Below are 12,259 nucleotides of genomic sequence, written 5' to 3' on the forward strand. Positions count from 1 at the left end.
TGTATAACCCGTAATTAACCTAGTTTAGACTGTGTTCCCAGTCTAAGGTTGTAATCTGAAGACAGGTGAGATAATGGAACAAAATTGAGACGAGATGAACTAGAGACCAGTTGATATACATTCAGTTAACACATGCTACATTTCAGAACAGTTTCTAAACACTGTGAAGAAATTAACGTATTTTTTGTTGAAACACTCAATTTTGTGGAACTATTTACCGCCGCGGATGTGCACAACCATTTGCGTCTCAACGGGGTGATGACGTAACGTGCTTTGTCACAATCACCCAGCCCCGCTGCTGTCGTTCTGTCGAGGCTGGCTGAGCTGTAGCCGTAACCGCGGTTATATTTTTTTTTCGGGTGAAGATGGCCGCAGGTCCTCTCTCTGTATCTTCCAACGCATCCACAAACAACGATGGCATCCTCATTGGTGACAAAGTTTACTCTGAAGTGTACCTTACGATCGACAACTCGCTCATACCGGAGGAAAGGCTCTCTCCGACGCCATCGATGCTCGACGGCCTCGACCTGAACACCGAGACCGACCTTCGCATCCTTGGCTGTGAATTGATTCAATCAGCTGGCATTCTTCTCCGGTTACCCCAAGTACGTCTTCTCAATAGCTATAATATCTAATAGCACACATGTTTGTGTGTTTAATTCAGAAGTTCACAGCTTTTTTTCTAGACCACAATCAGGTACAGTCCGCTTGTTAGCCGTTAGCTAATGTTAGCTCTTTGACGTTGGCGTGGTGGAGTTAAAATGGCGGCGGTCCATTGTGCAAGGTTAGGCCAGCTTATACAAGACAAAGTACAAACGTCATGCTCTGTACTTTCTTCGACAGGTGGCCATGGCAACCGGGCAGGTGCTCTTCCATCGTTTTTTCTACTCAAAGTCCTTCGTGAAACACAGTTTTGAGGTAAGTCTGATCAGGTTTATTGATCATTGTCCAGTGGTTGATCGTTAACGTTAGCATAGCTTAACGTGGTGGTTACGTTGGTGGCAGCCATATTGTCGATACGTTGTACCGTTACCAGAGTTTGTAAGCTGCAAACGTTAAAAGACTAAGAGCGGGCATACTGAGGACCAAGTGTTGAAGCAATAGTGAATTGAAACGTTGTTAGATTTCTCTTATATCCAGTCTTTAAAAAGTTTTCCAGATCAAAGTAGTGCCTGGTTGTTTGCCAGTGTGAATTTCTAGACCTGAAACACTTCTCTTCTGTTTACAAACATTAATGTTATTAAGGCAACCATTATTACTGCATACTAGGTCTGGACAGTTATGGTCCTTGACTATTATTTTAATTTTTACACTATATCACGTTATACATTATGTATCTTGATCTACACATTTTCTTGAAAGTAATGTACCTTAAGTTTTTGCATAGTACAAATACATGATGATCTCACAGTATGGCTGGTGATATGGATAATTATTTTTGGACTAAATATATCTTGATGTTGCGCTGATTGTGTAGGACATTTTTTATTTGTGCTTTATGGTATTAACACAGTGAGAATTCAGATTATCATTAGCAAAGTGGATATAATGTCAGTGTGGTTACAGGCCAACAATAAGTAGCTAAAGCTGCGTGGTGAGTGCAGAAAACTTTGTTACTGCAATAGAGCCTTTAAAACCAGGAGAACACATTTGTCTTCAAATTCTAAGATATTTCGGCTCAAATCATGAGATTGCTTTATAAGGCCAGTTCTACTATGTAGCCTTGATTGTGTTTAACTAAGTAAAGCAAACATCAAGAGCTGGTCTTCAGCTGGTCCTCTATCAAAGTATGTGTACATTAGTATTGTAATGTATCAAAACAAAGCAAAATCATGTATTAATTCATTATTATTACAAAGCAGGTCTTCTCACACATTTACAACTTCTCCCGCAATGGCCTAATTCTCTCAGAGGTACTGAAATGAGAGCTGCCATAGTATAAATAGGCTATAAATATGTGTGCACACACACGTGTGTGTGTGTAGGCGTGTGAGTATGACAAGATCTCATTACTGACAAATTTAGGTCTGCGTGGCTTTGTTGTATTGGTATATGTTGTATCACCCCGCCTGACCCTGGTCACATGTTGGCACTGTATCTTGTTGCTTATCTTAAGTTATTGACCTCTTTCTTCCAACTTTTTGCTTCAATTATCTTCTCTCTAGATTGTTGCTATGGCTTGTATCAACTTGGCCTCTAAGATCGAAGAAGCGCCACGAAGAATACGAGATGTCATCAACGTTTTCCACCATCTAAGACAGATCAGAGGCAAAAAGTAAGCATCAACATTAAATCCAGTCTCTTTTTTTGTAAACCGTAATGTTAATGTTACATGGAACATGTTACATTGCATTTGTTGTTTGATTTTATCCTATATGATGGTGTATGTTGTATGATGTTGATCTGTTTTTGCTGTGAAAGTGCTCTTCTGTTTATCCATGTACTCTAAACCATTTTAAAACTTTTCAGTTTCCGCTTCACTGGTAGTTTCAGAAGTGTAATTGTCTACATGTAACATCTGAGTTTGACATTGCACTGAAATTGATATCTCAACAAACTCAACTGAAAGATTGGAGCGCATTTTAAACATTGTAAGACAAGGCACAACTAATTAGAGTGTGCCTTTGTCTTCATAAAAATCTGTACATGTCAGTACTGAAGGCCTTGGCATTAACTTGGCTTCTTTTTTCCCTTGCAACCAACTAACAGCGACCAGCTACATTTACCAAAGCCTCGGTGATGTGGAATGGTACGTAAGATGAAGCAGTCGGCATGACAACCATGATGCAAGGGGGTCTCTCACCTCCCCCCAGGGCCACCCCACCCCCTCCTGTGGGAGACGCCCGTGGTCTGAGCCACCGTGGGGCACTGGGATCGGGGATGACAGGTTGGCCGAAGGTCCTTGGCCCCCGGGGCACCTTGAGGACTCCTGTGGTTCAATCTTAGGCTTTGGGTATCTGTCCGCCAATCTGTGGGCCACTGGGTAATGTAGTCTTCTTCTCTGACTGCTCCTCACCATGCATTTTGTTTGTGCTTCAAGAGCAAAACCCCATTCACCTACTGTTACCCATGGCTTTTATAGACAATATGACCTTGTTCGTGAAGTTAAAGTAATAAATTGGATATTCGTAGTCCATGCGGGTTTCTTTTTTTTTTTTTTTTTTTAGTGTCAATGCATGTACTGTAGCTGTAAGAGTTTGGAATAACGTGTAGGTAAACGGAATCAACATTTCAAGTATATGAATCAGTAAGTGTGATGCACTTTTAAGTCTGTTTTTTAAGATCTGGATTTGGGCTGTTAACTGTTTTAAGGCGTGGACAGTACACTGATATTTGAAGTATTCTCCATGCATGTGGTTTGTAGCATGACGGTATTCACATTTATATTTCTGTTTGAGACATCAAAATATTGGGCTTGGATCTGAAATTTGTTGGTTGTTGGTTCTGGAAAGTGCAAATGCTAAATTACTTCTCCCAAATCTCGGAAGTGTTTGAAATAAAACAGTCTTTATGTTCTTGTCTTGTGATGTAGATTGTGTGTCATGACTAGTACACAATATAGGGCTGATAGTCCGTTGTGGAAGCTGACACACTGCCTGTGAACAGATTTATAGATCAGAATGCATGCAATTGATTTGTTTTTAATTTAGAGAGATTTTTTTTTCGTATTTGCTGTAAAGTCACTGGTAGACTTGTTTGTCTGCATCAGTAGCACTTAAAATGATCTTTTTTGTTTAACCAGCACGTTTTGTCAGTTGGTATAGTACTGTTTGTAGTGATATGGTCATTATTAAAAGCAACCTGTATTTTTCTGGTAATTTCTTTGAGTCTGGATACCCTGCTGTAGTATTAAGGAAAGAGAAGTAATGAGTGGTTTCGGTTGCTGGACAGAGTATTATTGTAATTATGTATCTAGTGCGTAACAGTACTGTAGGCAGGATATTATAGTTCAGATTTGAAGCCCGTAAAACGTTCTTGCGTGTTTAGGTGGTGACATGGGTCTATTTCTGTTGAAGCTGTGATATGGGGTGATTGAGGTTGAGGGCTGTCTGCAGATCCCATAAGCTTTCACTGGAACCACAGGAGTCCACAAACCCCAGCAAACTGTCAGGCATTCAAACAGTTTAACCTGTTGCTTTGAGTTGGTTGAAACGGAAAAAAGAAGAGTACAAGAAAGCATAAGGGCACTTTCTTTTTTACTTATATTTTAGAGAGGAAAGGAGAAACATTATTTTATTTTGATTCCTTTATAAACTAGGACTCCAAGTTCATTGATACTTGATCAGAACTACATAAATACCAAAAACCAAGTCATCAAAGCGGAACGGCGGGTCCTGAAGGAGCTGGGTTTCTGTGTCCATGTCAAGCATCCACACAAGGTGAGTTACAGCCACTGCCAAAATGATTAAAATTCTGTAGCCCAGTGTAGATTAGCTATTGCACCTGTAAGTTTGTTACTCCATGCAGATGAAACCACACAGGAAGCAGCTATGACAGACTATTCTCACTTCTCAAAAAAGGCTTGAGCTTGCACAATGACATATTTGGAGCTGTTTCTGTGTAGTGATGCATTCATTTTATGATTCCAGATTATCGTCATGTATCTTCAAGTCCTGGAATGTGAGAAGAACCAGACACTGGTCCAGACGGCCTGGTAAGTTCCTTCATAGTTCTCCACTGACCATCCCCCACAGCAGCAACCTGTCATGTCTGCAAGAAGTGCCACCAGACCTGGGCTAAAAATTAAGTTGAAGGAGTTTCAAATGGTTGAATTACTTGAGGAGGACTTGATTTATCTGCTAGGATCTTGGGACACATGTGGAAACAACACCTGTCAGATAAGTGACATTCAAGTGCCCCTCATGTTTAAATACAAATTTGAAAAACATTCAACAACCATTTTGCCCAGGTCTGACTGCGACATTCCCTCACTCCATTTTAACCCGTTCCACCTCTTTTTTTTTTTTTTTTTTCTGATGGAGCAATTTGTTTTATTGCCTAATCCTGTTACGTGTCTCACTCTCTTGTCTGCCCTTACATGGCTTTGCTGTAAAGTCTTTTTGATTGACGGTGCCCAGGGAACTTGGTTTAACTTTGTCCTTTCTCTCTACTCTTTGATTAAAGGGTAGTCCATGCTGGTAAGTCACATAAAGAACCTCTGAACTCTGCCTCCTCCAACCACATGACCTCAGGAAGCTCCCCCCATTGGCTGGCTGCCCCTCTCCAGACAGCCAATCCCAATGCCAAGATTCACTGAAGGGGGCGGGCGGGCCTTTCCCAACAGCCTTGGGTGTCCAAAAGGATTTGTATTTTTTGGTCTTGCTACAAAGGTTTCATCTGTAATACCTATTTTTGCCAAGTAGCTACAAATACATACTTTGAGGTTTTTTTTTCTAGTTTACTTGCATCTAGCAATGAAGTAAACTTAGCCAGAACAGAATAACTTTTTTGACCAGTTTACCTGCCTTTTTTTTTTTTATATAATATTTACAGTAGTATACTGTGTCCTGTCCCCAACTGACGTGGTGTTCAGACATGTGTCTGTCTTACAGGCTGATCCAGTTCTCAGGTTTTGCCTCCAAGGACCTGTCTCGCCCACGCAGCAGTCAGAATCCAACGGCCATGTGTTAATCTATAGTAACGTTGGCATAGTGATTTCACACTGGCCTGCCAAAGTGCAGGTCAGGTCATTTGTCGAAGGCAGGTTAGACTGGAAGTAATTGCCACGTGGCAGATTTTGAACAATTACTTGCGTCAAACCTCCAGTAGAGCAGCACATATAATTTTGATGGGTGGAAATTGACACACATAAGTGAATGCATAGGGAGAAGTGTCACCACTTACATGATGTTTCACTGCTTTGTGATCATTTTTAGTATTTTTGTTTAGTTGTAGTTCCTTTCCACAATAATCTCAGTGGGACCCACGGTTTATTGGGGATTTACCATCATGTTTCTGTTACCACACTTTTTTTTGTTTCTGACTTCTATGTTTCTGAAGGACATAGATGCTCACACCACCCTGTACTTGCCTGATTCACATCCTGGCCACATTGTCTTTCCTAATGCTCTCCCTAATCTAATTTACCCGTTGCCCTAGACAACCCACTGACTCATAATCTGTTTTGTAGCACACAGATTTCACTCAGCCTAAGTAGTGAGGCATAGATTGCCATCTAATGTCTTTGAGTGTCTTAGAACGCAGCATGGTGGAATAGGGTTGCAGACAAATAGAATCAGTGGTCTTATAGGGGTCAGTTTCAAATCATGGTTGGAACACATTTATTCAAAATGGAATGTAGTCATACCTTCCAACATGAAGGCCACAGTCCTCATGGTTTACATATTAAACATAAAACTTGCAAGCTGTCTGCATATTAGACCATTGTTACATCATTTTATCAACCTGCCACTGACTCCCAAAATCTAACTGTTGTGCATGTCACCGGACATTCTGGGCCTCCCTATTCCCTCAGATCCAACCATCTGAAACAGCTGCATTCTTAATGAATGTGCTAAAACCATATGCCTGCATGTGCACACCCCCATCCCTTTATAAGGCATGTGTCATTGTCTCAATCTTTTTCCGTAAATCCAGCCAGTCCCGGGTCATAGTGTGGTAAGGTGGTCTTGGCAGGTCTTCAATAGATTTTTCCCCATTTGTGTCTTCATGCTTTACCTGTGACATACAGCACTTCCATGGATGCCCCAGAGAGAAATGGACAAAGTTAAACCTGACTGATCAAAATGCATATCTCGCTTCAGCATTGTGTTATAAAGCTTAACTGTTTTTTTTTTTGTTTTGTTTTTTTGTTTTTTTAAATAGCTGTCAGGTCTTATGATTAATTGAAATGTTGTCAGTGCTGCTAATGGTTTAATCAGCAAACGGTAACCTGTTCTCCAGCATATCAGTTAGCAGTTACAGGGCTCATGCTTTTGCAGAAGTCAATAACCAAACATTTCTCCGCTGTAAATTAGCTTCAAGAATTAAAAATATAAACCCTTATCAGAAAATAGAAAAAATATAAAGCCCTGATCAGGAGTTAGCGCTGTAGACATTTCATGTTGCGGATTATTGACTTACAGTCAGAATTTGTGGTTGAAGCTGTGACATGATTTAAAGGATGTGGGAATGGATGAGAGGTGGCTTTGTGTAGAGAAGTTGCTATGTTTTTGTTTCTATGTGTTCTTTTTTGTGTCTATAGGAACTACATGAACGACAGCCTGAGGACAAATGTGTTTGTGAGGTTCCAAGCTGAAACTATTGCCTGTGCCTGCATATTCCTTGCTGCCAGAGCTCTGCAGGTAAGAGGAACTGTTAGCCTTAAACAACTTCATTACCCTCTCACAAGTGCTCATTTTGTTGGTCTTGTTTTTTATACCAAATGTTGTCACATCAGATATCATCTATAGCTGTAGTGTAGCACCTTCAGATGTTAGAAACTTTGTATTTTTTTCCCAGATACCTCTGCCGTCAAGACCTCATTGGTACCTGCTGTTTGGAGCCACTGAAGATGAGGTCAAAGAGATCTGTATCACCACCCTTAGACTCTACACCAGGAAGAAGGTAGATGCCCCCCCTCGAATAGTGCAGCATTACTTAGGGCAGCTCTGACAAAAGGCTTTCCTAGTTGACTGATTGTCATATTGATTGGGGCACAATGTAAGATGCCTGTTAAATGCAAATGGAGTATGTGGTAATGATTCTGAGTGTCTGATAACCAGCAAGGAGGCTGAACATTTTCTTAATTAACACAGTAAAAGATCACACAGCTGTTATTTAAAACATCCACCTTCACAACAACAAATGCTTGTAGGCCTATCAACACTATGGATGATGCATACTTACAAATTAACTCACTACAAACTCACTCAACTCACACCTCAACCACATTACACCTCTCCTGTCCCCGCCTGAACCCCCCGTGTCCTCATTGTCCTGTTCCATTTTCACAGTCCTGGTTAAAGCCACTGTAAATCACCTCTGAATTGTTGCAGCAGTGTGCTGGGGACTTCAGTGTTACAAGAGAAGAGGTCTGTGTTGCATTAATCCCCTGCACCAGATAACAAGGTGTAGCTCCCTGAATGGTATTGGGAGGTGGGAGGATTCTGTGACAGATCAATGGAATGATGAAAACGTCATTGATTAAGACTCGTCTCTGACTAATGGTTTAGTTGACTGTTAAGGGATAACCCTAGTGTTGATATGACCTTGAGTCATCAACTGACATTGTCTGTTTTACCCAGTGGAAATATGCCACATTATCACTCTGCTAAGCTGTAAACAACACTGGCAAAGACTCCTGCTCTGCATGCCATAAGAACTGCCTGTCATAACAAACCTATTAGCAGCAGTGTGATAGCCTTGCCTGCTCACAGTAGCTAGCACCGGTTGTCTCTTTAGTAAACTGACTGTGATTTCTTCCCCAGCCCAACTACGACCAGCTGGAGAAGGAGGTGGAGCGGAGGAAGGTGTTCTTGGCAGAGGCTAAGCTGAAGGCCAAAGGTCTGAACCCTGACGGTACCCCAGCACTGTCCACACTGGGTGGCTTCTCTCCTGCTTCCAAACCCTGCTCCCCAAATGTGGTCAAGGTGGAGGAGAAATCCCCCAACCCCCAGACCCTCAAACCAGTTAAGAAGGAGCCTGACAACAGGACTCAGGTCAACAAGAGTCCACACAATGGGTAAGAAAAAAACAGTATTTTACTGCGAGGATTTTTGTGCCATTGTTTCATTTTAAGAGCTGGCTCTTAGTGCCAGTTAAGTGTGTGTGTGTGTGTCTGTGTGTGTTTAAGTTTACATGCCTAATCTTTGTGTTTTTTTAAAATTGTTTTCCAGTTTAAGAAAAGAGGTGAAGATTGGGAGGACCAGCAGGAGTGGAAGTCGATCTCGCTCAAGAACACGTTCCCGTTCTAGATCCCGCTCCCCTCGCAGACAGTAAGATCAAAATCTAAGACATTCTTAATTTACTGGTCTGAGTATCAACTTGTATGATTGTATAATTCCTTATCCTCTTATAGTGAATCTGAAAACTTGTAAATTTGCTTAACTTGCTGGAAGTATTCCTCATCTTCTCCTTCTCTCTTTTCAACAGTTACAACAGCAGACGCAGTCGCTCAGGGACCTACAGCTCTCGCTCACGTTCTCGCTCTCACAGTCGCAGTCCATCGCCTCGGCGACATCAACCCTCGCCTCTGCTCCCTCATCTTAAATCCAAGACCAGTCACCACGGAAACAGCGACTCTAAGCCTAGCGGACGCCACAGCAACAGCGGAGGATCTGGTCACAAGAGGAAGCGCTCACGCTCTCGGTCACGGTCCCGTACACCAGTCAAAGTAGATAGGGACCGGGACAGAGAGAGAGAGCGGGAGAGAGACAGAGACCGCAGCTCCTTCGACCTGTCCTCTAAGAAACACAAACATGAGCGAGGAGGTGGTCATCGGGGGGACAGGAGGGAGAGGGAGAGATCTCGGTCGTATGATAGGGACAGAGAGAGGGAGCGTAGCCACAAGAGCAAACACCACAGCAGTAGTGGACACTCAGGACATAGCCGTCATCGGCGCTGAGACACACACACACACACACACACACACAGACTAGCTCTAGGACTGATGGTCACTAAAGTATTGTCATTATACTCAAAACCAGATCGATGTGGTGTGTTCTCTGAATGTTGTCGAACAGTTCACTGTGGAGTCATGCAAGCAGACACATCTGACATGTTCTTCAAAAGGTTTAAGTAACTTATATTGCAAGTAAACCAAATATCCTCAATCTGTCAGATGTTTGAGCTTGGTAATCAAGAATTTGACAAAAGAAAAAAAAAAATCAACATCCATCAGCTGTCAAAGCCAAATGTTGCACTTCAGCAGTGATAGAGAGAACATGCCGGGTTTGATTTGATTTTGTGTATATTATAATCCAATACCACCATAGTTTCTGGGTTTCTCATATGCATCCTTAAACCAAACATTGGAATTGTATAATTTACAGGAATGTTGATTCTCCTCAACTCTTAATTTTGTTGGCCTAAACCAAATAACACAACCGGTTAGTTTTGTTATGAAAATTTGTCCTTATCAAAACTGATAAAGCCTCAACATTAGCGGCATTTATAGAAATACTGTTGAGAATTGCCTGACTCCTACACAGAGCTGCTGCATGTACAAATGTCTCAGTGATAAATTATTTTATTGCTTTGATTCTCATCTACACAACAGCTCACCTGTAGCTGATATTTGGCAGAGGTGGTTGATGTGTTATCGTACATTGAATGTGTGCATCTGAGCAACCCAAGCTGCAGCAGTAACAACCAGCATGCAGTGGACTGTTTGTAGGTTTACTAGCCCTTTTTTTTCACCCACCTGGTCAGACATGATCAGTGGTTGAGGGAAGGCACCATTGCAGTGTGACATCAGTCCCAGACCTGTCGTCGTCTCCTCCACCTATAGGTTTTTCTTTCTTTTCCCATAATCCCACCCACCATACCATCCCTGTAGCCTACCCTTGTGTTCTTGGTTTTACATGTAGAGTTATGGACTTTGGGAGAAGAAACTTATTTACAGTGTAAAGATGGATTGATATCCGCTGACAATATGTGAACGCTTTGATTTATAAAAGCGAACCGCTCAGTGGAAGGATGGGATGAATAAATGTAAAATAAAAACGATCATTCAGGAAAGTTCAATATGTTTGCACATTAAGGGACTGGCAGACGAGTGGTTTTTGTTTCCTTTTCTTTTTTTTTGGACAGATGTATGTTGCTAAAAGCTGTGTTTTGTACAGTTTAAAAAAAAGCAAACTGGTTATAGACGTATGTTTTTCTTTATTTTTACAGCAGGGGATGCAGACTTGGTTTCAGAAAATTTTAGGGTCGTCAATTTGTTACACTGGTTTTTAGTCTGCACGTGTTCATGTCCGATTTTTATTCAGTAATAAATGAGTTACGGCACTGAACTGTATGGTCTTTATTGAAATGCTGCCTGTTGAACCTAAATGAATAATATTGTACAGCATAGAGAGGAGCAAAGACATGATTTCAATTTTGATCTCAAGGGCCTGATTCTTGGAAATTTAAAGCAAAGATGATACGTGATTTGAGTCATACCTACCATAGATTGAAATCTGAATATAGTAGTGGGTAGAATTAACTGGTTGAAATGTATATGTGGCCACCAGAGTGTGCTGTTGACCTTACTAATACAAGTACTCATGTCTTCCCATAGAGTTGACTGGAAACTTCCATATAAATATTTAATAGTATCCCATCAGATAGAACTAGAATTAGATTAATGGAATAAAATGAAATTAGAAAAATGAAATCCCTCATCACAGTCCCTCCCAGTTGTTTTGATTTTTTTAAGTGTATTTTGTTGGTGCTTTGATCAACAGAGGGCTTGTACTGTTTAGTCTCATTATATTGGAGAGAAGGCAACTACATTTGATATCTCCAAAACTCAGATACTGGTTGGATCTGCGTATAAATTGTATTGATTTCTGTGTGAGCAGTCACTTTAAATAATATTAACTGTATTTATACAGCACTTTTCAAAACATGGGTACATTTGTAAAACACTGATTCACAAACAGGTCATACAGTTAAAAACTAGTGGAATAGTACAATTAGATAAAAAAAAAAATACATTTCCAGATGAGATTTAAACGAGGACTCAGAAGTTGCAAGCGTAATACCTTCAGGTAGTGAGGTCAATAAATGAGGGTGCATTTATGCCCTGTCACTTTTTGTGAGGGTGAAATTATGTACAGGTTCATAGGGTTCTATCATAAATCATAGACCTTGTTGTCAGCAGTTTCATGTGGGAACTACTTTCTGTTAGAAAAAAAGTAGATCAGGTAGAGTCTACTGCAGAAAGAAAGTAGTTCCTACATGAAACTGTTCACAACAAGGTCTATGGATTAAAGTTTTTCTCAATCAGTTCGGCTCATTTTTGGAAACAGTCCTAACGTCCTCTAAATTGTAAACGTAATTGTTGCAACAGTTTCCTGGTAAATCAAGACCCTACTGCATGTTTACAAAAGGTGGTAACTCGCCCAAAACATTGAATTCATGCTTCCAAAACAAGTTACTGTTTCATTAAGTTTGCCAATGCCACCAAAAATGAAAAGTAATTGTACTGGTTAACTGGTTTCACCATGACAGTCAACCCTGGAAATGTTCCTTATGTGCAAAAATGTGCAGTTTTATTCTACTTTTTTGTCGACACACTGGCTGTGTGTGTCTTATTTTTTATTTTTTTTTT

At 40.9% G+C, this 12,259-nt stretch overlaps 1 protein-coding gene across 1 annotated transcript; it reads left to right on the top strand.

The window, feature by feature from the left end:
- The first annotated feature begins 278 nt into the window (after positions 1-278).
- Positions 279-10,955, top strand: ccnl1a (cyclin L1a). The gene is made up of 10 exons (XM_084717318.1): positions 279-605; positions 844-918; positions 2,166-2,275; positions 4,259-4,379; positions 4,590-4,654; positions 7,205-7,304; positions 7,462-7,566; positions 8,430-8,683; positions 8,838-8,936; positions 9,094-10,955. Exons 1-10 carry the CDS (start codon positions 366-368, stop codon positions 9,563-9,565), a joined length of 1,641 nt encoding a protein of 546 aa, XP_084573444.1. The 5' UTR covers positions 279-365; the 3' UTR covers positions 9,566-10,955.
- Positions 10,956-12,259: the final 1,304 nt, after the last annotated feature.

This window comes from Lutjanus erythropterus, chromosome 4 (assembly GCF_056507025.1).
Source record: "Lutjanus erythropterus isolate fLutEry1 chromosome 4, fLutEry1.hap2, whole genome shotgun sequence".
Classification (NCBI taxonomy): domain Eukaryota; kingdom Metazoa; phylum Chordata; class Actinopteri; order Lutjaniformes; family Lutjanidae; genus Lutjanus; species Lutjanus erythropterus.